This window comes from Zingiber officinale, chromosome 2A (genome assembly GCF_018446385.1).
Source record: "Zingiber officinale cultivar Zhangliang chromosome 2A, Zo_v1.1, whole genome shotgun sequence".
Taxonomy (NCBI): Eukaryota; Viridiplantae; Streptophyta; class Magnoliopsida; order Zingiberales; family Zingiberaceae; genus Zingiber; species Zingiber officinale.
The window spans coordinates 10,808,341-10,834,817 of record NC_055988.1 but is presented as its reverse complement, the minus strand read 5'-3'; the positions used below and the strand labels follow the sequence as shown (position 1 = coordinate 10,834,817).

Sequence of the window (26,477 nt, the reverse complement as noted above, 5' to 3'; positions counted from 1 at the left end):
TTTAATGTTTGTGTTTATCTTTATTTTCCACTGCGTATTTACTCAAAACGAACGAATTAACCATGAGCGCTATTCACCCCCTCTAGTGCTTTAGGATCCTACAACAAGAAATTCAAATATGTTATCCAGTGTTTATTTCGACTTCTCTAAATGTATTAAAATATTATAAAAAAATTAATTAAACTTTATAAAATGTTATCCATGCTCGTAAAGACGGAAGAAAGAGAAAAAAAAGGAGAGGAAAAATAAGAGAAAAATTACATGCATAGGAGGGAGGAAATAAAAAAGAGAAAAAAATGAAAGAGAAAAAAAGTTAAAAAAAGTCATATTTATCAAAAAGGTAGAATGGGAAATACACTTAAAAAATGCACCCTTTGTTAAATATAAAAATAACATTTTGGTCAATTTAGAAACTTAAGTGTATCATTTGATAAATTATTGATATTTCTTTGGATAAGAAATGATGATGAGAAAGAATAACGAAAGACAAAATGACAAAAGTAACTTACCGTGTCTCATATTCACCGTACTCATAAGACAATTTTTTTTTTAATCTAGTTGTTCGGTTATTTAACTAATCCTAAAAATGATGGATGCAATACTATAAAATTTTCTCACCGATATACTGAATCAGTAATACGCTTGTGAAGATAAACTTATGAATATTTTTCACCCATGGATACTTCAACCTATGATCATCCAATCCATATTTTTTTATTAAATTCAATGTCAACATATGCCCAATTGAATCTAACATTCTTCCACTGCACCTTGCCACTACTCATAAGAAAGTACTTTCGATCGCATCAGGTCTACAATAATCCTTATAGCTAGTAGCTCTCACTCAGCACCTTGCTTGCAAACAATCATCCTCACCAAACCTCCTCGCAACCTCAACCACACTAAACCTTGCCACAACTTGAACCTCACTCAGATCTCAACCCATTTGCATCATACATACAACAATAACTCGCACTGAAGGCACTGTTGTGACTCCACCGTGAATTGGAAGAGTAGTAAACCAAATATCTCTCCTTCCATCCATAGGGATCAACAAGGAAAACCACCTTGACAACGATCCTGAAACGATAACGATCCTGTTCCAAGAAGAGCATCCTTTTCAAACTTCAGCAGCAACCATCACACTTCACGACCAACCTGCCTCTCTAATGTAAAAGATAGTCTTACACGAAAAACAACTATCATAATTTACAATATTCCCTTGGCAGATAGTTGCTCCCAAACAAAATAATGGATGGCGACTCGCAAGCTTGCCGACTACTTTACAGACAAACACCTAACAATAATGCACCTCGCTCCACCTCGTAAACTCTACAACTGGGAAGTGAGTACAGACATTACTCTCTGGAGGACCCCCCAGCTCAATTATCATACTTGTGTGTATTGTAACACTCCCCCTAAAGCCGGAGATGACTTCTGAGTGTGCATAAAATCCATTTACCTTCAAAATTAATCAAGCGAATCATTGGAGCAAAAGATGAAACCGTCGCCTTAACAGCCCTAATCAAGCCAATCATGTTTTCATGTGCTAGAGGTCACACAATCCAGACCACTCAAGGCATCTGTCTTTTTCGATCCGCTTCATTGCTTAATATTTGCATAATTGTTGGAGGTCACTGCCATATCAAATGTCAGCCGATGGGGAAACAACACAACAGACTGACTAGCTGGAATCCCCCAATAATTCTTCTTCTCCTGTTCTGAAACAGTAGTGAAGTTAAACCAACTCCTCTGAGAGCGCATGTTTGTCTCGTCATCCTACATTAGACAGGGCAACCATATAGGCAGATAAGACCCTAATGAACACTGCTGCTAGCTAGTGGTAGACAAAATTTTAGCACTGTAGATCTATGCAACTCATAGATTGCGTATGAACTTAGCACTTTAGATCTATGTAACTCATAAGAGATCTCAATGTTAACTCTAAGTTGTTTGTTCCAATAATCGCTCCCCAGCATCCTCAGACTTGGTTATGGAACTTCACCGTTGAAAGCAAGGCTGGTTTAACATGGAGCTTACTTATTTTCTGGTTGGAATGGATTGTAATGGTCTACCAGCTACAAGATAGTTGGACAGAGACATCTTAATCAACCACTAACCGCGTAAAGGGAAGCGGTCGAAAGCTAAATGATTGCTTGCTACCGAGGACCTCTTAGGCTCCTAGTATTGTATCAATCCGGAGACAAAGCTGGAAGGCAGTTTTCTCATGGAGGTGAACCAGCTGAAGGACTTGTGTCACATGGAGATGAACAACAACTAAACACATGAATCTGGTTTGTTCTAATGTCTTACACTAACTTCAGAAGGGTTCTACTGTGGTTTCTAAATGCTCTTTAACAAGAAGGAATACACAAACAAAGATGGCCGAAAGGAAGATACACAGATACATATTTAACAAGAATACTAAATTTGAAGCAGATGAAGCAAAAGATTAAGCAATTAAATTATCAACAGGGTTTTCTAGATTGGAAGATGAGCCACACAAAATTCACTTGATATGTACAGGACTTGTGAAAAGACTAGATCAAGGTATATGAATGAGAAAAAAAGGGGGGGGAAAAACCTAAGAGATAGAACATTGTTTCAAGGACGTATGATATGTTCTAGACATAAGCTACATTGGAAAACTTTTCATACCATTGCGAGATGAAGAATGAGACCTGCTGTCCTCTCAATCCTTCAATGGTGAATGGAACCAGTTTGTTTGAAGATACCACCTCATTCAAACTCGATCTTCTTTGTCTTCTTCCTTCAAGCTCATATCCCCCTCACAGAGGCTCCCATCTATTGAAGCCACAGTGACACAGACATCGGAACTTAAAGAAGAAACTGCTTGTATCTCCTTAAACATTGACATCACCTTCAGCATTGTCGGTCGCCTGAATGGCCTCTCATCGAGGCAGGCACAAGCGATATTAAGATGCTCTAATAACTCCAGTTCAAGAGAGGGATCATCCTTCAACAGCTCAGGGTCGAACACATTGCTTATCCTATGTTTAGAGTGTTGCTTGACCCACCCAACCAAATTGTCATCCCCAAAGTCTGCAGAATCAGTAGGTCGTCTCCCAGTGAGCAGCTCGAGCAAGACAACACCGTAGCTATAAACATCACCCCTGATGGTGCACCGAAAGCTCTGGTAGTACTCAGGTGGCACATAACCAGGGGTGCCTGCTAGTGCAGAAACACTCAAATGGGTGTCCACTGCACCCATCTGCCTTGCCATCCCAAAATCAGAGACCCTTGCCTCCAGATTCTCATCGAGAAGAACATTGCTGGACTTCATATCTCTGTGAATTATACGAGGTGTGCAGTTGTGATGCAAGAATGCCAACCCTCTGGCAGCTCCCATTGCAATCTTCCTTCTAGCTGCCCAATTCAGCTTGATTCCAGCATTGTTTCGGTTATGCAAGACATCGTCTAAGCTACCATACTTCATAAACTGATAAACCAACAGACGCTCTTCTCCGACTTTGCAGTAGCCCAGCAGAGGAACCAGGTTGCGGTGCTTGATCTTTCCAATTGTCTCCATTTCAGCTGTGAACTCTCTGTCTGCCTGTCCACTGACATGGATAAGTTTCTTGATGGCAACGACGCTTCCATCTTTCAGCTGGGCTTTATAAACATCACCAAATCCACCTGAACCTATCAAGCTGTCATTGTGGAAGCCATTGGTTGCCTGGACCAAGTCCGCAAAGGAGAGCTTCTTGAGAGGCATATCGAACGTGGCAAGGTTGATGGCCAATGCATCCTTGGTGGCAGTCAGCTTCCAGTTTGAATTGGCAGTGCCGGAGTGAGATCGGCTATCTGAGTAGATGTCTCCAGCACGGTTGCTCTTAGATTTATTTTCACTCTTCCTCCTCTTGCTCTCTACTGCAATGATGATGAGGCCAACAATGCAGAAGACGAAGAAAAGAGATCCCATTGCAAGGCTCCCTGCGAGAGAAGCCTGGCGATGAGACTTCTTGTGCCGTGTGTCCAAAGTAGCCCCGGCAATGTCTTTACAGGGCGGGAGAGGGAACCCACAAAGGCCGGAGTTGTTCTCATAGCCATACCGTGGGAAGGTTGCCAGCTGACCCAGTTCAGGAATGGACCCATTTAGCCTGTTGTTGGAGAGGTCAATCTCAGCTAGCATGGCAAGGCCGGAGAAGGACTGAGGGATGTGCCCTTCAAGATCATTGTGTGAGAGATCGAGCCCTGCAACATACCTCAGGTTCCCCAGTTCCGGTGGAATCACGCCGGAGAGCTTGTTGTGGCCAAGGTTCAAGATAAGAAGGTAGTACATGTCTCCAAGCTCCTTGGGGATCTCCCCGTCCAGCTGATTGAAGGAAAGATCGAAGAAGAGCATAGATCCATTGTTGCTGAAGGTATACTGTGTTATCCCTTTGTAAACCCTGGTGAAGTTGCAGAAGTGCCGGCTGGGTAAACGGTCGAGATCCTCCGGCCGAACCCCACCAAACTCCAGGAGGTCGCCGGTGCCTCGGCACCCACTGGTGCCGTCGTTCTTCAAGTACACGTACGGCTCGCCGGTGCCTAAGAAGCCCACCGCGATTTTGCCCGACTGTTTGGCCAAGCTCGGCGGGATTAATCCGGTGAGTTGGTTGTTGTTCAAGTCCAACCAAATCAAACTCTTGCAGTCTCCAAGCTCCTGCGGGATCGGGCCAGAAAAGGAGTTGTTCGCGAGCTTAAGTATTGCAAGATTGTGAAGCTGGCCGATCCAGGACGGGATGCTTCCATTGAGATGGTTACTTGATAGCGAAAGCCAATTCAGACCTGTGCAATTCGCCAGCCCGGAAGGAATCGGTCCGGTGAGCCCATTATTGTCGAGAATGAGGTTCTTGAGGCTTCGGAGGTTGGATAGCTCCGGCGGAATTTCGCCTTCGAGCAAATTCTGCCACATGACGAGGTCTCGTAGGGAAGAAAGCGAACCGAGTCCACGCGGAATGGTTCCAGTGATGTAATTGAGGCTGAGATCAAGGGAGACGAGCTTCGTGCAGTTGCTCAGAGACGCCGGGATGTCGCCGGAGAGTTGGTTGTTCTGGAGGTACAGCACTCTTAATGCGAACTGGTGGTTAGGACAAAGCTCCGGGGGAATGGCTCCCGTCAGCGTGTTGGAGCTGAGATCGAACACTTCGAGATTGGGCATCGCGGCGATGGTGTTCCCAAGACTGCCGCTGAGGTTGTTGAACGCCAGCTCCAGAACATGGAGGTTGGGTAGCGAGGCGAGGATGTCGGCAGGGAACTCGCCCGAGAAGTTGTTGCCGGATAGGCTGAGCGTGGTCAAGGAAGCGCAAGATGAGAGGCTGGACGGGAGTCTGCCGGTGAAGTGGTTGGCAGACAGGTTCAAGAATGTCAAGCTCAGGCAGTCGGTGAAGACATCGGCGCCGACCTCGCCGGACAGGCCGGTGGAAGAAAGGTCCAGGCGCTGAAGGTAGGAGCAGTTGACGACAGACGGAAGCCCGCCTGAAAGGCGGTTCCCGACCAGATCAAGGCGGCGGAGACTGCCTAGGTTGGAGAGCAGACCCCGTAGCTCATACTCTTCGGAGAGCTTGTTGAAGGAGAGATCAAGCGTCTCAATCTCGAGCGCCGCCAAGACAGGAGCATTGTCAGTTGCGGTCGGTCCATTCCCGAAAGAGTTGCGGGAGAGGTTGAGCGACTTCAGCCCGGCGCAAACAGCCGCAAAAGTGAAAACGTCAGCTAGAGAGCCGCGGAGGCCGTTGCCGGACAGATCCATCTCAACCAACTGGCTACCGCAGACGTATCCAGACAAGGTTCCAGTGAGGTTCACATCGTGGAGGGAAAGACGCTGGAGTCCCTCAAGGGAAAGGATCGAAGACGAGAAGGCGCCGAAGTCGACGACAAGGGGCACTCTCTGCAGCGCGAGGGCAGCGACGCTGCCGCTGGAGTCACAGGTCACTCCGGCGAAGGAGCACGGACTGCGGAGACGGTCCCAGCTCTGCAGCGACTGTGAGTTACCCACTGCGCCCTTGAACGACATCAGCAGCTGCAAGTCGCCGGCGCCGCTCGCCCCGACGGAGGGGAGGAGGCAGACAAGGAGGGCAAGGCAGATCAAGGAGGAGGAAAAGGAGGAGCGGCGTCGGTGCTCTCCTGCCATGGCATCGCCTGAGGTCTAGGCTAGCTTTCCATCAGAGAGGGTTGAAGGGTTTTGCAGGGTGCAAACGGAAGCACAAGAGCAGAAGCAGAACCAGTGAAATTGCAGGGCGAGCTACGTGACGCCATTTTTGTACTTGACAAAATAAAGCTTAAATGCCCACAAACTTACCAGCGCTTTTATTGGCTCCCAATCCCACCAGATTGGGCAACGAGAGGTCAGGGAGAGACGCAACGAAAGATGACTAGACTACCCTCTCCACTTTATAGCACGTGTGGATGGCCAATGATGGCATTTTCGTCCTAAGATTTGCCTGACAGATAGAGTAGTATTATGAGATCTCGGCCGTTGGGAGTGGCGGGATCAATCTGAACCGACGGATGAGTAAAGCTATAAACAAATAAAAGTTTAATGATATAAAATATACGCTCAACTTATTAATATTTCATAAATAAAAAAAATCTTATTAAACTTATCAATAAATAAAAAAAATCTTTAAAATGAATAAATAATTGTAAATTGTTTATTAACCAATCAAAAAGTAATTAAAAACGGAAGGAAGTCAGATAGAAAAATAGCGAAATGGAACTTTTTTTGACAGTGAAGCTTCTGGGCCTCATGAATCTTACCCACCTCTCCACCAACACTTTTGAGCGGGCGAAACTTGCAGGTTGGCACACTGACACGGCAGGTAAGATGTCGAGTAAAGATTAATTAATGACGAAAGGATTAAACGACTCGGTTGGTGGGGCCCACAAGGAAGGCGAATAAAGGCGGAGGATGGAAATGGGGTGGGAATTGTGGAGGTGTAGGCCTTAAATAAAGGCGGGGCCCAGTCACCTGGTGGACACATGCTGCTGTCGACGATGGGGGTGACGTGTCGGAGTCAGGGACCAGACGGGGGTGTCAGGGAGGACGTGACGGATAAGCGTGGGGCCCGCCAAGATGGATGGGTCTGATTGGGCGCACGCTGAAAGGGATAGCGAAATCGATGCTAGTAATAATTTTTCTTTCCGCATCTAGTAAGTTTTTACGTGTCCATTTTTTTATTTCGATAAATTACTAAATTTAAAGTTGTCGAATATTTAAATGAGATTAATTTCAAATTTCTAATTTAAATTAGGGGTGTAAATGAATCAAGCTGCTCGTGAACTATTTGCTCGATTCGATAAAGGCTCGTTTGAGCTCGTTTAATGAAATTCGTTAAGATAAACATACTCGACTCGTTAGCTCATGAACATATTCGTTAAGTTCATGAATCAACTCTTAAATTTAAAAAATAATAATTTTAATATTAAATTTATAGATTTTATACTCTACTTATAAAAAAATATAGATAAATATATTAAATTTATTTATTAGAATAAAATTATAAATTTTAATAAGAATATTATAATTTTCTTTAAATATATAGTTTAATTTTCAATGAATATTTAAATTTATAATTTATACTTATTAAACTGGTCTAGTTTCGATAAAAGTTCGAATAAGTTTGTGAGCCATGAATATATTCGTTAAATAAAGTTCGAGTTCGATTTAATTATAAACGAGTCAAACTCAAACATTCAAGAATTCGGCTCGACTCAATTCGACTCGATTACATCCGTAATTTCAATTTGATTCCTACCTGTATCGTAGTGATGAAGAATATTTAACAGTGTAATTTCCGTAGGCTATATCATTTTCATACATAATTTTTTTTAACCCCGACATAATGGGGCGGTTTGATTCTCCTAACGGATAATGTTTAAAGTTTGAATCTCGACCTCCAATAAATAATGGACATAGTATTATTGGAACATTAATTAATTTAAAAAATTAAATATATGATACCAACTGAAAAAAAAAATAATATAAACAGTAGTGTTCATATATTTATAATTAATTTTTAAATTCAATTCAATTGTACATGCTCGATTCGATCTCCTTCACCAACGACTTAAACTTCTTTGGAACGTATTGTTATATATCTATCTTATCTTCTCGTGGCCGGAGCAAAATGCATGGCTATTCAATTTTTGGTTAGATATGGCAATTTTGCTATAGTTTTGATACGCAATCATGTGTTTATAAGAATATCTTGATTGTCTTTTTTTTTCTAAAAAAATATATATATATATAACTTATAAGACGTCGCCTTAGTTTATAGTGATGTTGTCTACTTATCGTCTCAAGACTAAGTAATTGATAGTGAGACATTTCTTTTCATTAAAACAAGTTTGGACATTGTTATTACTTGTCCCACATTTTGTACATGTTAGTAAGGACCTCCCTTGACATTTAGGTTTTCTAATATCGGAACAGATCGACACGCTCCCTTGATTAACTCACTATGTTGCCCATGTAGCAATATGGACATTTCAGTGTCCTTTGTTTCGTAGTAGTGATTTGGAAATGATCCACATTGTTAGCCTATTGGATATTCTAAGTCTTTTTCGTTCTTCTTCTACTTAAATTCTTCTATGTATTATGATCCTATGTAATATTCTCGGGGTTAAATTGTACTAATAAGTGCCATGAGGTTGGGAAGGTGCTATGTTTATAGGAATATATTATGCAACCATAATAAGAGTCTATTTAGGTTCTTAAATATCATTTTCAGATAGGTTAACAGATGAATTTTTTTTAATAACATTTGACCTAAAAATATTAGAGTGATGGACTGCTCATTACAAGCACTTTTTAATTTATTCTGATGGTTATTAGAAAACTTTTATAAAATTAAATCGATTATCCTAAAATTAATCGATATAAGTAATATACAAACATCACTTAAATATGATTCAAGAGTCGTTTGATTTAGGGGAATAGGAGTGGGGAATGAGAATGAGAATCATTGATTGTCATTGTTAATGTTTGGATTATAGGAATAGGAATACAAATAAGGGAATGAATCATTGAAATTGGATAATAACTATTTCCCATGTACCTCCCATTCAATGAGCTATTACCCTATTTTCATCAATCAAAATATTCCCTTATTCCAAAAATACCCTTGACCTAAAATTAAAATTTTCTCCCTTAATATCAAATATCAAAATATATATATATATATATATATTTTCTTTCATATCACTTCTCTCTCCTTGTTCTCTCTCATCATATTTTCTCTCTCACCATTTTATCACACACTTTCTCTCTCCTTAATCTCTACTATCACACTATCTTTCCTTTTTTTTCTCATTACACTTTCTCTCTCATCATACTTTCTCTTTCCTCAATCTCTTCCATCGCACTCTCTTCCTTCTTTTTTTTTTCTCATCATACTTTCTCCCTCATCATACTTTCTCTTTCCTCAATCTCTCTCATCACACTCTCTTTCTCTTTTTTTTTATCACACTTTCGCTTTCATCATACTTTCTCTCTCCTCAATCTTTCTTATCACACTCCTTTTTTTTTCCTCAACACACTTTCTCCCTCATCATACTTTCTCTCTCCTCAATCTCTCACATCACACTCACCGTTCTCTTTTTTCTCATCATACTTTCTCTCTCATCACACTCTCTCCTCATTTTTTCTCATTATATTTTCTCTCTCTTCATCCTCTTCCATCATATTTTCTCTCTCATCTTCTTTCATCATGCTTTCTCCTATCACACTCTCTTTTCCCATTTTTTCTCATCACACTTTCTCTCTCTTCATTCTTTCTTATCACACTTTCTCTCTCATCATTCTCTTTCATCATATTTTTCTCTTACATTCATCTTTCTCTCACATCTAATTTTTTCTCTTATTTTCCTCTAAGGATAAAAAAGGAAATTTTGATTTATTCCGATAGAAAATATGCAATTAACCAAATATTACTTTTAACAGTGATATCCATGCTCATACCCATTCCCATTCCACAATACAATAATTCTCATTCCGATTCCTATTCCTAGGAAAGAACCAAACGTCTCTTCAATTCATTTTATAGTACGCCAAGTCAAACTCTACTCGACCAATCACGAGTCATGCTATGTACATGGTTTGTGACTTTAGGGTAGGAATGGTAATGAATAAATCTAGGATCGAATTTCATAACTTTCGTTTCCATATTAATCGAGAATTTGATATCCATTATCATATTTATAGTCATATCCATTAAAAAATGGAATATCTTCTATACTAACAAGTATAGTAATAATTTTTCTTATTTCCTATCTAACTATCATTATTCAATAAACGTATATTAAAATTAATATTATATATATATATATATATATATATATATATGTATATTCTCAAACTCACTCATTATTTTTTATTAATATTAAAAATTATTGATATTAGAAATAGGTTATATAGATGTTTAATTTTTATTTTATATATATATATATATATATATATATAAAATTTAGTTAAGTATTTAAGTTGGATATTAGATATCCCTCAATTACTTTAGAATAAATTATTATCTCTGCTTAGAGTTAGCTGCTCCACTCAATTTGTCCTGAGCTGCATTGGACACAACCCAAAAATTTAGGTTTACCCTAGACCCGATCTGGTTGTTATTGTTTAAAAATACTAGAAAATTAAAGGAAATAAAAATAGTAGAATTATAAATTAAGCAATTTATGATTTTTAATAAAAAAAATAGATATTATTTTATTTTATTTTTATATTTTCCAAAAGAAAAGGGCGAACAAGTGGTGGTCGGCGTCTGTTCTGACTTCTACAGGCTCAACTGCATCTCCTCGCCGAATTCTTCTTCCCGACCAAAATTGGGATCTCGTGATCTGGCAATGGCTGCTACCCTAACGGGCCTTCAAGATCACATCAAGCTCGCGCGGGAGTACGCGCTCGAGGGTCTCTACGACACCTCCATCATCTTCTTCGACGGCGCCATCGCTCAGATCAACAAGTAAGCGCTCTCCTTTTCCTCCCAACCGAGCCTCGCTTCTCGATCTAGCAGATTGCCCTTTTACCGCGCTGGATTTGACTCTACGGTGTATGTTTCGTGGAATTGCTCCAAGGATTTTTTTTTTATCTGCCTAATGTGGATGCAACCTCTTGTTTCTTTTGCGACTGAAATATTTTCTTGTCGGAATGACTTTAGTAATGCAACAAGATGTTGCTGTTTGATATGAATTTTTAAAATGCCTAGTTCTTGTTTGTGGGTGCCAAAGTTTCTTGCTGAAACTCCAATGTTCTCAAACACTAGATAATGGAATCCAAGGTTGCAAATTGGTGCTATATTATCTATTTTAAGTTTCAAGTATTCTATATTTCAGATGAACAAATCCAGGGATTTTATGACCATCTACTAAATTTTGTAAACACATTGCCAGTTAATTTTGCACTGATATTACAGTTAGCTACATCCCTATGGAATGAGGATCAGAGACAGAAATAGGATGGGAAAGTAATTTGGAATTAGAAGATACATTTCTAGATTTTCATTTATTAATCAGCATCTATTCTACTGAGACTTAATACTCCTGACACATTTACAAGTGGGGATAGCTCTTCAAATGCTGCTATTCAAACTCAATAAGGGCTTCTACTATTTAATACTAGCCTTCGGCGTCTGTTTACTCACTGAGAAACTTAAAAAAATGTATTAATAAACCTTCAGCATTCAAGTTTATATACAAAAAATATGCACATTTGAATTGGTCAACTTAAACAATATGGATATATGGAAATTATTGAACTTTGTCTATAAATCATGTCTATTTTTGGATAAACTTCTTTTACGCTGTCCATTAACCTACTAGTCATATTACCTAGACCTTTCATCTCCATATCGATAATATGAACTTTTACTCCATACATGTGCACAAATCATACTTTGCTACCTTTTGCAACATTATGTTTAAGATAGGTAGATAAAATTTGGTGTAAGTAGGACCTGTCTCTATCATTTTAGAATGGGACAGTTAGAGGAAGACAGAAAATTTAGGTCCCGACATAACCTTTCCTCTGAGAGATTATTTTTGAATATGTATTAAGGCATGCATTGGACAAAACATAACATTTCATTAGTTGTTCGGTTAAAGTCTTATTGGATTAGCAATACTTTAAAACACTTCTACGAAAGATGTTAAAAAAATTAGGTTTATTTTGAGGAGGCTGTGGTGGGAAAAGTAAAGAATACATTTTCTATCCTCCTGATTAATTTTAGCACTTGCATGCAAGTTCAGTCATTGTTGTATTTTCCTACAGGCATATGAGCACTCTGGATGATACTGAAATTCGTGCAAAATGGATGAGTTGTAAGAAAGCTATTTCCGAGGAAGTAGATATTGTGAAACAATTGGATGCTGAATTAAGGGCTTTTAAAGAAATTCCAGGGACAAGGAGGTCCTCTTCACCCCCAATATCAGCTAAATCCTCATTTGTTTTCCAACCATTGGATGAGTATCCAGCATCGTCTGGTGCCTCTGATGATCCTGATGTTTGGCGACCACCCAGCCAAGACTCTCAGAGTAGAAGACCATCAAGAACTGTTCGGCCTGGTGCAAGGAATTCCAACCAAGATGCTAAATGGGCACGTGGTTCTTCTAAGACAGGAACAATTGGAAGGGCAGCTAACTCCAGTGCAAGTAAAAGTAGTTCAAATGCAAGGTCATCAGCTGCTGCTGGGAAGAAGGGAAAATCAAGCTCTAGTAAGGTTGATTCTCAGGTAATTTCTGTTATCCTCTTAGAATTGGTTTCTTAGTTGGTAGCAACCTTGTAATGAAGTTGCTGTTCAAAGTTATTGTTGTTATTATTTCCGTTATCTGTACACTGCATGGTAAATAAGAAAGATGCTAATTCCCACACTTTCCTTTTAGCTTGCCATGTGTAGATAGTTAATGAATTTCATCAATATGACAAATTCCTTTTTTAAAATGATGATAGGATCAATTTTTTTGTTCAATTGACTGTGGATTTATTTTTGATTATTATTTACTTTTTAATTACTCCACCAAAATGATAAAATGGCCACTAGAATCTTTTATGGAAAAGCATTGAAGCCCCTCTGATTAAAACTGAATTTTGGCTTAGATTTGCAGAGATTAATAGGACCCATCAGGAAATTCAGTGTACAAATTATAGTGAACAAGTGTCTTGACAGATTATCAGTTGTTGATTCCAGCATGTTGTATGTTAGCAATGCATGACATGCATGTTTTGGATTTTTTTTCCCTATCTTACAAGATTCATTCAAGTTCTCCCAAACCACACTTGCGTAATAACTAATATAACAACAACCAAACCTTATCCTACTAGGTGGGGTCGGTTGTAATAAGTAATATAATTTTAGTTAATTTTGGGGGTACTTGGACTCTTCATTTATCCCCTCTAGATCCTTGTTGAACATCAAAACTTTGCACTGACAACCCAAGTCTACAACAGAAACCAATATGGATCACGTGCAAAGCTTTTAATCATGTTAGATACTTAGATCCACACCTATGTTGGATTTTCACACTAAAGGCTAAGTTTATTCGGACATGTAGAAATCTTAGGTACTGTTAACACTTGAGCAAGGTGAGTCATAGTACGTCCACAGGTACTCAATATTCAAACAACCACTAACGTGCAATTGAATTCTTTTAATTCTGTAGATAAACATGAAGGTTGGGGGCTCTCTCAATTCTCATGTTATATAATTTGGTTCAGTGATGTCTACCCTTACCTTGACCTTTTTTTATTTTCAGTAAGGGATTATGTTTCACAAGAAGTAAAATTTGCACCATCAGCATTTTATATTTCTAGTTACCTTTTTTTCTCATTATTATTTTGTTCTTATTTTACTATTTTTTAATAATCATTGTTTAAGTCATTGATTATCATTAGTATTTCAGAATGGTGATGCAGAAGAGGGAAAACAGAAAAAGGGGCAATACGAAGGTCCTGATGCTGACTTAGCTGCAATGCTTGAAAGGGATGTCTTAGAAACTACTCCTGGGGTGAGATGGGATGATGTTGCAGGACTAAGTGAAGCCAAAAGACTCCTAGAGGAAGCTGTAGTTCTTCCTCTATGGATGCCTGAGTACTTCCAGGTACTACCATCGCATGTTACAGTGACACCTAAAAACAATGGTATCCTATATCCTAAGGAGTTTGATTTTGCAGGAAAAGAAACTCATAATTGCAAAAGTTTGCAAGAGATACAATGCTATTATGAGATATCTATGCATGATCCAATCAAAGAATGGAACCATATGTTTCACCCTTCACTCTAGGTGGAACTCATGCTCTCTCAAGCAAGTGGACTATAGAACACTGTAATTTGACAGTTTATTTTAAGATGAATGACACCGATAATACAAGTTGGTTGGATGTGTCTATAAGTCATGCTGTTCATATCTATTGTCACTGGAGTCTCATAATACATATTTGCATGTATATTTGCAATTCACATTATCATAACTCAGAGATGCTTCTCATAATCAACAATATAAATGTCCATAAAAGCTTTTAAATAGCAACAATAAATTATCATAACACAACAGTATTTAATAAGCAAAATGTAACTCCTATACAAGTAAACCTTCATCACATGAGCTTCTCATGCATGCTATAGTATGCGTTCATAAAGAAGAATTATCACAGTTTTGAAATAATATAGAATCATATAAAGAATAGGAAGGATTCCCAAATTCATCCAATATTGTGAGTTTGTGACTGACCTCACATTGAATATGTTCATTAGATCTCAACCATCACATTTTGGCACTATCATAGCTTTACAGACAAAAGGGTGTTCACCTCCATTTTCTGCTAATGCTATTCCCTATTCTGGAAATATTAGACCAATTTTATCTCAATGAAAACTGGATTTATATAGTTGGGCCTGGAAGAATCTTATTGTGAATTTGTATCATGGCTTGAGATATTTTGGCATCTGCATTATACAATGATAATCTTTTTATCAGCAGCAAAGTTCAACTGTTTGCTATCACAATGTACGAATGTGAGATCATCTCAATTTTTATTCGACTAGGGAATTCGACGGCCATGGAAGGGAGTTCTAATGTTTGGCCCACCTGGTACTGGAAAGACTCTTTTAGCAAAGGCTGTAGCTACAGAATGTGGTACAACATTCTTCAATGTTTCTTCTGCTACACTGGCTTCAAAGTGGCGTGGAGAGAGTGAAAGGATGGTGCGCTGCTTGTTTGAGCTTGCAAGAGCCTATGCTCCAAGTACAATATTTATTGATGAAATTGACTCTCTTTGCAATTCTCGAGGGTATGTGTGTATAATATTGTTGCTATTATCAATTTCAATGAATTTTAGGACATTCTTTTTGACTTTTGAATGAATTTGTGATATTATGGTAACTTCTAAAACGGGTATAGAAATGCAATGCTTGTGCAAGTTAAGAATGAGAGACAAGCAATATAGTAGATACATGCTTATGTTGCAATGCGTTATTTGAGTTCTTTGATATGGTGCATTAGTCTATTGTTAATAATTTCCTTTTAAGCATGGTGACTGGTGAGAGAAAAAGAAATTTTGGTTTACTTTCCTCCTTTTGCTATTATGTGAGGCATTTTGAAATTTGTTTGACATATGTAACCCTGGTCATATTTTCTCTTAGTTTATCTAAATTATGTTGATGCCAATTGATTTTTTAAAAATTGTTTGACTAGAGCTTCAGGTGAGCATGAATCATCTAGGAGAGTGAAGTCAGAACTTCTAGTTCAGATTGATGGAGTCAACAATAGCTCTACTGGTGAAGATGGTCAAAGGAAAATTGTGATGGTCTTGGCAGCTACCAATTTTCCTTGGGACATAGATGAGGCACTAAGGTGAGATGCATGATTAGCACCGATGATTATGCCATGTAACTTCATTTTGGCTTAGTCACCTTCTCTTATATGCTACGTTTCTCACATTGATTCATTGCAGGAGGCGGCTGGAAAAGAGGATTTATATACCTCTTCCTAACTTTGAAAGTAGAAAAGAGCTTATAAAGATAAATCTTAGAACAGTTGAGGTATGGGATTGCATCTCGTATCAAATTTCTGGTAACTTATTTACTCTCCATCTGAATTCACTCTATTCTCCATACTCATGCAAAACTAATTGCTCTCCTAGTCAAAGTATTAGTCGATTGAGTTTGACCTTATTAGGCTTGTTAGTTTCATTTATAAAACATTAGTGTTTTGTGTATTGGGTGCATCAAATGGAAATACAATCATTACCAAGCCACAACAATTGTTTGTCATACTGTTCATTGCATTTATTCAGATATGATCATCGCCAAGCTGGGTTTCTCCCAATTACTTGGGTTGGCTATGAAATTCGTTCCTCCATTTGAGCTCTAAGGAAGACTGTCACTGATCGATGTGTAGAGTTGGGAGCCAAGAGGTTGTCAGCAATGATTTCTACTTTGAGGAATCAAATAGAGAGCAAGGATCTGAAGTTGTTGACAATGATTTATACACAAAGGAGTTTGGGGTGGACAGATGGGAGGATGAGAGGTGATCTAGAGTGTTGCATATAGTTGTCGGGTTAGTGTGCAATATCTAGGGTAAAAAGATTCTCTCGAGAGAACCTTAAATTTTCATGGTGTGTGTCAGTTCAAGAAATATGCCGACACGTGTGCGGGGGGTTAAACAAAACATATTTGCAAATTAAAAAGCTGATTTTGCATTCTTGATGATGTCGGGATGCATGATTTTTCATATAATGAACATATTAGGTCATTATTAACAATGATTACTATGCTTGCTTTTACATTATTTTTGTTCAACTACTATGATAGGTAGCTGCAGATGTAGATATAGATGAGGTAGCCCGTCGAACCGAAGGATACAGTGGAGATGATCTCACAAATGTTTGTCGTGATGCATCATTGAATGGTATGAGACGCAAAATTGCTGGTAAAACAAGGGATGAGATAAAAAACATGGCAAAAGAGGAGATCTCAAAGGACCCTGTGGCAATGTGCGACTTTGAAGAAGCACTAGCCAAAGTCCAGAGGAGTGTCTCCAGTGCTGATATAGAACGCCATGAGAAGTGGTTTTCAGAGTTTGGATCTGCATAGGTGCGTCTTGTACCGATACTGAAAGACATCAGAATTGATTTTGATACTTCAGACTCATCGGCATTAAAGTATCGCAACCGGAAAAGTTGCTTTATGATCTGCTCTATAGTTCGGTGCTGACATGCATAAATTATTAGCTGATTAATTTGTGGCACGGATGATGTGTCAAAGCTTTCTCAAGCGACCATGTTTCTATATGAGACGTCTGTTTGTGAGTTGTGATTTGTATTTCTACGCTTTTTTTGTTGTATTTTCCAACACTAGAATGTTGTCTTCCAAAAAACCTTTTAGTGCAGTAGTCTGTGAGATTTGTCAAGTGAACATCTGACTTGTTTGGCTGATATCTCTTCCAGATGGATTATGTGGGATTGCGATAATGTTAATATAATAACATTATTATCATACTGCTGTGGAACAAAGAGAGGCATAGATAGAACATTTTCAATCGTAACTTCTTTACATATGACCATGGAACCAACCGTGTGGGACCGTTGGATATGATGAATTTCATCTTTTATTACCATTATCAATCTTAATTTTGCCCAATTCAACCAAATGATATCCTTACTAAATTCTGATCCACATAATACATTTTCTCTGCGCTTGCAGGATTCAACCTGACAAGTTTCGTGAACAATTCTTCATGCACAATCAACTGTCCTGATTAGTTGGATAAGTAAATCACACTCCACAAACAATTCTAACAAAAATAACTGTTTGAATTGTTACCACAACATTCCACTTTTCATATCTTACCTACCTTCTAATGTTGTATTGGATACATTGTTGATGGATGGCGGATATTGCTTTCCGATTAAAGAATTAGATGAATCTAATGCAACAACGAAACAAGGTTGTTTAGGTTCTGGTATCGTGCTATCACTACTCAACATTGTAACTACCAATGACATTGTCGGTCTATCTTGTGGTCGATCTTGAACACATAAAAGACCTATCTTTATACACCGTGTGACCTCAACTATTGAGAAAGAGCCAATTGATTTATCAACAATTTCCACGCTTTTACCTTCTTCCCACAAGCTCCATATCTGTAATTGCAATTGTTATGGTTACTAATAATTACAAATCTCAAATGTATATGGTATTATTTTCAAACTTACATGCCCCAGAAGATTTAGGTAGTCGGATTGATAAGCTCCTCTGTTCTTTTTACCACTAATGATCTCAAGTATCAACACACCGAAACTAAATACATCCGACTTTATTGAGAAAATTCCATTCATTCCATATTCAGGAGACATATATCCACTGTATTATTCATGACAAAATTAGATTTTTTATAATAAATTTAAACTACATAAAGATAAAATAATACTTACTATGTTCCAACAACTTTTCTTGTATTTATTTCCATTTCATCACCTCTAAATATCCTCGCCAAGCCAAAATCTGATATTTTAGGAATGTTGTCCTTGTCAAGAAGGATATTACTAGCCTTCATATCCCTATGAATGATTTTGAGTCTTGAGTCATGATGGAGATATAGAAGGCCACGAGCAATTCCGACTATGATATCGTATCGTGTTTTCCAATCCAACAACATCCGCTTCTCTTCATCTGATTACAAGCACAATTTTCAATCGAAAAGATGACTAAAGAGGTAATATTTGGTATTCAATTGAAGGCAATTTTTAGAAGGATACTAGGTATAGATAATGTTAAAAGGCATTTTTGATTAGAAATTAAAGAGTAACTCACCGAACAAGAATGCATCTAAACTTCCGTTGGGCATGTACTCGTAGATTAACGTCCTCTCTCCTCCTTGAATGCAACAGCCAAGAAGGCGAACAAGGTTTTGATGTTGTAGCTTAGCGATTATCACTACTTCATTTTTGAACTCATCGATGCCTTGTGTTGATGTTTTGGATAGTCTTTTCACAGCTATCTCTTGTCCATCACCCAACCTCCCCTGAAATATATATATCACCATATTTCATATTACTGTTCTATGCTTTCATTCTTACAGAGACTTTGTCATACCTTGTACACCGGACCAAATCCACCTTGACCCAGCTTGTTCTCTGCTGCAAAATTGTTTGTTGCATCTAAAACTGTGTCCAAGTCGAATAAAGGCAAGTCCAGATCCTCTTCTTCTATTTCTTTAACAGCGTTGCTGTTGTCTGCAAGCAAATAACAAGACGTGTTATGGCATTGAAGAAGCATTAATCAGAAGGTAGAGTTCCGATGATACTTCTCTTCCTGCGTCTGCAAACACAGCATGTAACGCAAACTAGGAGAAAAACGGCCAGAGCAGGAACTGCAATTGTCACAGCTAAATGACTCCGTCTGGATGATCGATTCGATGTCCCATCTGTTGAGACACACAACTTTATTTAATTTATTTTTAAATTAAATAAATCACCGTGATGGTGGTGCCGTGGTGGTGGTCAAAAAAAGAATCTCACCTTGCGAATTGGAAGAGTTGAAAACTGTCATCCTCACATACAAATCTTGTCCTCCAGCACCGCTGTACAATCTGAGATCCGTAATATCACCCATCCACATTATGCATCCGCTCTCACTTTCACTGATGTCGGAGCTCGCATAGGCGTTACAAGAGCAATTTTTCATGCATGATTCCCTGCACTGGTCTAGGCTCGTCGATCTTCTGTCCACCACCGATATCGATGTGTCCGGTAGCTTCGACCTGGAGAATTTAAAGAACGCACCCGTCCCATTCGAATTCCCACAGTTGAGTGGAGAAATTCTCGAACAACCATTCGGATTCGAAGGATCCCAAGTCGATGCGTTATTTACAAGAAAGGCGGCTAGACATCTGCACATCTGTCGGGCATTCGGATCGCAGACGGCATTGGCGCCGCACGCAGACATCGTGTCGCACGGATCCTTCGGCATGCTCCAGTCTACATCCCACACCTCGGCGCCATCCATCCAATCAAGACGTTGCAACTCACCCGAGTAGTCCACCACCAACACCGAGCCGCCGATCGAAGGATCGCGAAGGCTGAATGAGTAGATGACTTGGCGTGGGTCAACCACAAACGTCGCGTTGAAAAGAAGTGGATCGTCCATTCCTGGCGCACCGGTAAAATAAAGGCCGTTCCATCGGCCCCCTCGCCAAAGCGGCTGCGATCTAAACCATACAAACAGTTGTGGGTCACCTTGCAGGTCAATGCCCAAGGTGTAGCCACCTGGCGACGGGTCGGAGGCGCTCGCCCATGACGTCAGTTGGCGGTTGAGTCCGGAGGTCAGGTTCCAGCCCAGCTTCATGCCGGGGAGGAGCGTGTCGGTCGGAAAGTCGAAGCTCTGCCATGCGAAGCTGTCGGGGTCATCGTTGCCCGCCTCCCTCACGGCGAAGTTCCCGTCGTCGAAGAGCGTCGCCTTGGGGTTCGTGAGTCTGGTTAAATTCGACGAGGACCAGTTGACGGTCGAGCTATTAATGGCCGTTACGATGAGCGTGCCTTCACCGGAGAGCAAAAGGAGTCCTGATCGACCGTAGATCGGGCTCGAACGGTTGGCCACCCACACGGGTGTTTGCGAGATGTTGCGGTACCATATTCCGACGTAGCGGCGGCGGGAGGCGGTAGGGCTGAAAAAGCCCAGTTCGAAGCGGCCGCCGGAGGAGATTAAAGTTGTTCCGTCGTCGTAAAGCGGTTGGCCAGGAATCAGGATGTTGCGGGCATCAATGGCGGGGTAGACGAGACCAGTACTGAGGAGGAGGCGGAGGAGAAGGAAAATGGAAGGTTTGCAGCTGATCCTCAACTGCATCGTCAAAGGGGAAGAAAAGTTGTCTCGGCAGGTCTATCGAGTTGTTTCTGCCGTCGATGGGTTGGACCTCTTAACGTAAGCCACGCTTTAGTCAAGTCAACATGGATATGGATCTAGTCAAAAGTCGCGTTGGAATCTAGGGAAAATTAAGAAAAGTTTGCGACATAATTTAGCCAGTCGCTTTGGAATTTAGTTGTGTCGGTGGACTAATCGAGTTGTAACCTCTGATTTCTAAATGTCACGTGATGCAATTCGAGATCGGAAAAGATAATGTGCTGATTAGATCGCATTATATTAATTGAGAGAAGATTTTGACTTTGAAGAAAACGGTGCCGAGCGGTCTTACTTTTAAAAGAAATGTAGAAGAAGAAAATGTTAACAATCGAGTTAGGAAGGAATCTCGGTGTAAGCTCTTGAAATGTTCAAGTTACATGAGGAGCTGAGGAAAATGGAGAATAATGACGATGAATAATGAATTCTGAGAGTTTAGTTAGGGGTGTAATTAAGCTAAGTTGAGTTGAGTCAAATTCTTGAATGTTTGAGTTTAACTTGTTTATAATCGAATTAAGCTCGAGTTTTATTTAATAAATATATTCATGACTCACGATAAATTAATGAGCTTAATAAATATAAGTTATAAATTTAAATATTTATTAAAAATTAAATTATATATTTTAAAAAAATTATAATATTCTTGTTAAAATTTATAATTTTATTATAATAAATAAATTTAATATAATTTTCTATGTTTTTCATAAGTAGAGTGTAAAATCTATAAATTCAATATCAAAATTATTATTATTTTATTTAAAAATTGATTTATGAGTATAACAAACATGCTCACGAGCTAACGAACCGAATATTGTGAAACTTGAGCTTGACTTGTTTATCTTAACGAGCCTTATTAAACGAGCTCAAACGAGCTTTTATCGAATCGAGATTCGATTAGTTCACAAGCGATTTGACTCATTTACACTCCTAAGTTTAGTGTTGTGTATCTGTGTTTTTAGGAGGAAACCTTTGATATATAGTGTCAATTTTTCTCTATATATAAATATCAATATATTTTCACAAAATGAATAACTATTCTGACATTCTGATATTCTGACAACCTTTCTAAAATAGATTCATCATTACTTTGCATGATAGAATCTTCGATTGTATAAATTGCACAAGACATATTCTCTTAATTTTCTAACAATGATTACACAAAATATCAAAAAGGATATTAGATCGTTGGGCTAATAACCCGCCCTCATCTGAGAACAATGTCCAACTCGGTGTTAGAGGGGGTTCGAGCAGTCTACTTAAAGACTTGGCCTCTTTGAGGACTCAACCTCCTTAAGAACTTGACGTCATTGAGAACTCGGTATTTGCTCGACAAGGAGTCTACTTGAGCCATATATTTAATATATTCAGTTAGACCGAGAGCACTTAAATCTAAATTGAACTAAAATGATTCGAGATTTCATCGAGCTGACAAAAGGTCCGATCAATCATTCTATTTAGCCAGACTATTCGATCGAGCCATGCGATGATATTAATCCTGAGCGTTGAATTTTGATTGCCATCACCAACTTTCTTAAATGTTAATTTTGATTCCAACTTCGAAGACGTTGCCTTATTCTAATTCACCGTGTCAACACACTTAGTCAAATCAAATCTAGGATGGAGCCGGTCAAGCCGTCATGTTTGAAGCGAGGTAACTACTAACTAGACAATTATAAGTAGGGTCACGTAGTACAATTTATTTAGATATAAATTAGATAAGCAATATTTTTTAAGAAAAAAGTTTCACTAGTTTATTCTATGGGGGACAGACCATCAGTAATTAGATTTAAATTAATTGTATAATAAATTATATTATGCATCATTTGGCCGACTGTTTCATTGACTAATTTATTAAAATGGATATGTTACATAACGCAATGTGATAACCTCTTAATATCTATATTAAGGGACGTTTGATTTAAAGAGAATAAGAGTAAAGAATGAGAATATTAATTATTGAGGACGTATTTGATTCAAGTTATCATGTATAATTTTGATTATGTGATTATCAAATAATCACATAAATAAGATTATGAGAAATAAAACATAATCAAATGTTGTTTGGTTCAACTTAGATAATGTAACAATTTTTTTTTTAAAGTTTTAATGAATAACCTAATTTAATATTTTACTATATTACCCTTAATTAAAAAATCAATTATTATTATTATTATTATTAATTTAAACTCTACATTTTTTAAATTTTTTTCACATTTCTTTTATTTTTATGTGTATTTTTTTAAAAGTTTTTTTAAATTTTTTAATGTTTTTTTATATTTTTTCCATTTTTAATTATTTTTATTATTTTTACATTTTTTAAAAATTTGTCCTATTTTTCTATTTTTTAATTTTTTTCCTTTTTTTATTTTTTTTAAAATTTTTTTATGTTTTTCTATTTTTTGATTTTTAATTTTTTTTAATGTTTTTTTTACATTTTTTTATATTTTATATTTTTTCTTTACATTTTTCTTTTTTTTATCACATTTTTCTCTTATTCGAGGGTATTTTGGGTAAAAAAATTTCGTTAACCTTGGAATCAAGAAAAACCTTAGTTTTATGAGGTTTTTCGATTCCAGATTGCATGCTCCTTTTGCTGACGTGTCGGACATGAAACATTACTTGGGAATCATCGATTACCTAAACCAAACAGGGTTTTCGTTGATAACCTTGGATAGATAACCAAAGTCATCAAGGATAACCTCCAATTAAACGCACTCTGATTGTCATTGTTGATGTTTAGACTATAAGAATGGAAATACAAATAAGGGAATAAATCCTTATACCCCCTTCAATCATTACTCTATTTTCAATAATCAGAATATTTCCTTATTTTAAAAATACCCTTGACCAAAAACTAAAATTTTCTTTCTTAATATCAAATATCAAAATATATTTATTTAATTTTTCTTTAATATCACTTTCTCTCTCTTTATTCTCTCTCATCATATTTTCTCTCTCCTTATCTTATCACCCACTTTCTCTCTATTTTATCACCCACTTTCTCTCTCCTTAATCTCTCTCATCACATTTTCTTTCCTCTGCCATGCGCTTTCAACTGTGTACCTGCATTTACCTCCCTTCATATTCGTGGGACCGGTTCTAGGAGGCCACTGATGTGCCGGTTCCACATTTTCTTTCCTCTTTTTTTTTCTTTACATTTTCACTCTCAACACACTTTCTCTCTCCTTAATATATTCCATCACACTCTCTTCTTTATTTTTTTTCTCATCACACTTTCTCTCTCATCATACTTTTCTTTCATCATACTTTCTCTCTCCTCAATCTCTTACATAGAGCTGTCAGACGGGTCAACTCATGATGGGGCGGGGCGGGGTCGGCCGTTAATTTGGCCGGTTGGAAAATTTCCAACCCAACCCAATCCAAGGCGGGTCGCGGGTTTGGCGGGCCAACCCACGAGCCTATCAATTTTTTTTAAAAAAATTAAAACAAATAGTTTATATCTTCAATGTTTTACTTCGAAAATATTTTATCAATCAAATGTATTCATAAACAAGTATTTTAAATATAAATGGACATAAACAAGTACTTATGTTGGGTCAAAGTACTATTTTTATTTTAAAATTATAACAAAGAAAGATAATAAACTGACATAAAATTGTACAATGAAAAGGAATAGTAATTAGGACTCCTGGCTGTGCATCGAGCAGTTTAGATCAGTGGTACCCTGGCTGTGCGTGTGTAAACGAATCAAATAAGAAGGTCATATACTTTTAAGAAGACCATCTAATTTGGGTACACACACCAAGCTCTTCATTGTGCATAATGTATGTTTCAGATTTATCCCATAAATGAATCAAATAAGAAAGTCATTTACTTTTAAGATTAATAAACTTTGTGTGCATATATATTTCTGTAACTTTTGTCTATCACACTCAACTTTACAAGTATGAGCTTTTCTTAATTAGTATTCCTCTCAACGAAAAAGATAATGAAATGCTACAATTTAACCCTTGATACTCTCGTAGTTGCAGCATTGACTATTGATATAAACTGCTTATATGCGTTTCTCAACCCACGGGCCAACCCAAGCCCAACGCGGGCTGACCCGCGCGGGTCGGCCTGCGGCGGACTTGGGTTGATAAAATTCCAACTCAACCCGCTTAAATTGTTTAGAGGGGCGGGCCAACTAGACGGGCCTAACCCAAATTGACGCCTCTACTCTTACATCATACTCTCTTTTATCTTTCTTCTCATCACACTTTCTCTTTCATCATATTTTTCTCTCCTCAATCTCTCCCATCACACTTTCTCCCTATTTTTCTCAACACACTCATCACACTTTTCTCTTATCATGTTTTCTCTCTCATCGTACTTTCTTTTTCCTCAATCTATCTCATCATACTCTCTCTCCTCATTTTTTTCTCATTACACTTTCTCTCTCTTCATCCTCTCTTATTATATTTTTTTCTCTCATATTTTAAATTTTAATTTATTCCGATAGAAAATATTCAACTAACTAAATATTATTTATTCCGATATCTATATTCATACTCATTCCTATTCCATAATACTATGATTTCTATTTCGATTCCTATTCGTAGGATAAAACCAAATGGCTCTAAAATAATTTCAAAAAAAAAGATAATAATAAAAGATAGACAAGAGTCAGTGCCTTTCCAATTTTTTAGACTTTTAAAAATCGAGTCTCAACTTCTAATTGGGACAGAGGTCGTATTTCGATGATCATTGCTTAGAGCTGAGAGCTCTGTTGAAGCTTTCTCAAGAGGTCGTATTTCGATATGAGGCGCCTGTTTGTGAGCTCTGATTTCTATTTCTCCGCCTTTTTATTATATTTTTCATCACTAGAATGATTTGATTTATTCGGACTAGATTACTGCCAAAACAACTCTTAATGCCATTTGCAAGGTGACTGTTATGTCATTGAAAATTTGAAAGAATCCTTTTGTAATCTTATAAGGGACATTAAGATTTTTTTTTTTTATTTTATAAACTGTACCTTAATAACTTACCCATTATTTTTTCTTATTCTGCCGTGCTTGCCATCCCACTCTAAAATCCTTTTTTTTCCACCTTAATAATTGTAAAATTCAATTTATAAATAACAAATACACTAAATACACAAATAAATTAAAAATAATATATTAAATTAATAAAAAATTAATAAATATTTGAAATAATTATATAAACACTATTCGCCTATCTGTACATTTTAGAAGCAAAAATATTTATCAAATCTGTATAATCCAATTGTCAAACTATTTCTTTCTCAATCGATAATAGACGTAGGTACGCGCACATTACACAAGGCTACACAATTCTACTATTCACTACTGTTCATTGCCCTAAAACTCGATGATTGACTTGAGCGTCAGAGTACCTACGCTAATGACCCCTTCCCTGACTCGATCACCAACGCTCTTTTTGATTCACAAAGTTGCTTTGGAGTTATCTTTGGATAGTGAGGAGTCTTTATTTGGTCAATATCCAAACCACATATCTAGCACTCCATCTCCATCGATTTTAGACAGGATCATATTTGACACCGTCAGTGGAAACTTCACCTGCATCTGAGATGTGAGGATAGATGAGACGGGACAA

General features: G+C 37.8%; 3 protein-coding genes across 4 annotated transcripts; 1 reads left to right on the top strand and 2 right to left on the bottom strand.

The window, feature by feature from the left end:
- Nucleotides 1-694: 694 nt before the first annotated feature.
- On the bottom strand, nucleotides 695-6,280 carry LOC122040703 (brassinosteroid LRR receptor kinase BRI1-like). Of its 2 annotated transcripts, XR_006128702.1 has the most exons (2): nucleotides 2,659-6,280; nucleotides 695-1,779 (listed from the first exon to the last, which is right to left on the bottom strand). XR_006128702.1 is itself a non-coding variant. In XM_042600131.1 (1 exon), exon 1 carries the CDS (start codon nucleotides 6,131-6,133, stop codon nucleotides 2,744-2,746), a length of 3,390 nt encoding a protein of 1,129 aa, XP_042456065.1. In that variant the 5' UTR covers nucleotides 6,134-6,280; the 3' UTR covers nucleotides 2,430-2,743. The 2 variants fall into 2 exon arrangements, 1 of the variants encoding a protein (XP_042456065.1); XM_042600131.1 differs by lacking the exon at nucleotides 695-1,779 and having other exon boundaries at nucleotides 2,430-6,280.
- A 4,474-nt stretch (nucleotides 6,281-10,754) lies between these two features.
- LOC122040702 (katanin p60 ATPase-containing subunit A1-like) lies at nucleotides 10,755-17,412 on the top strand. Its single transcript, XM_042600130.1, has 7 exons — nucleotides 10,755-10,973; nucleotides 12,278-12,737; nucleotides 13,906-14,103; nucleotides 15,048-15,292; nucleotides 15,697-15,855; nucleotides 15,956-16,043; nucleotides 16,815-17,412. Exons 1-7 carry the CDS (start codon nucleotides 10,855-10,857, stop codon nucleotides 17,094-17,096), a joined length of 1,551 nt encoding a protein of 516 aa, XP_042456064.1. The 5' UTR covers nucleotides 10,755-10,854; the 3' UTR covers nucleotides 17,097-17,412.
- A 398-nt stretch (nucleotides 17,413-17,810) lies between these two features.
- On the bottom strand, nucleotides 17,811-20,883 carry LOC122040701 (G-type lectin S-receptor-like serine/threonine-protein kinase At4g27290). Its single transcript, XM_042600128.1, has 7 exons — nucleotides 19,523-20,883; nucleotides 19,309-19,428; nucleotides 19,098-19,237; nucleotides 18,816-19,026; nucleotides 18,437-18,674; nucleotides 18,218-18,365; nucleotides 17,811-18,145 (listed from the first exon to the last, which is right to left on the bottom strand). Exons 1-7 carry the CDS (start codon nucleotides 20,844-20,846, stop codon nucleotides 17,849-17,851), a joined length of 2,478 nt encoding a protein of 825 aa, XP_042456062.1. The 5' UTR covers nucleotides 20,847-20,883; the 3' UTR covers nucleotides 17,811-17,848.
- Nucleotides 20,884-26,477: the final 5,594 nt, after the last annotated feature.

Excerpts from the sequence above, each read along its gene's own strand:
- LOC122040703 (XM_042600131.1), bottom strand. The coding sequence starts at position 6,133 with ATGGCAGGAGAGCACCGACGCCGCTCCTCCTTTTCCTCCTCCTTGATC.
- LOC122040702 (XM_042600130.1), top strand. The coding sequence starts at position 10,855 with ATGGCTGCTACCCTAACGGGCCTTCAAGATCACATCAAGCTCGCGCGG. Across the intron at positions 12,738-13,905 it reads CTAGTAAGGTTGATTCTCAG|AATGGTGATGCAGAAGAGGG; the intron begins GTAATTTCTGTT and ends TTAGTATTTCAG. Across the intron at positions 14,104-15,047 it reads GGATGCCTGAGTACTTCCAG|GGAATTCGACGGCCATGGAA; the intron begins GTACTACCATCG and ends TTATTCGACTAG.
- LOC122040701 (XM_042600128.1), bottom strand. The coding sequence starts at position 20,846 with ATGCAGTTGAGGATCAGCTGCAAACCTTCCATTTTCCTTCTCCTCCGC. Across the intron at positions 19,429-19,522 it reads CAACTCTTCCAATTCGCAAG|ATGGGACATCGAATCGATCA; the intron begins GTGAGATTCTTT and ends GTGTCTCAACAG. Across the intron at positions 18,675-18,815 it reads TTTAGATGCATTCTTGTTCG|ATGAAGAGAAGCGGATGTTG; the intron begins GTGAGTTACTCT and ends GCTTGTAATCAG.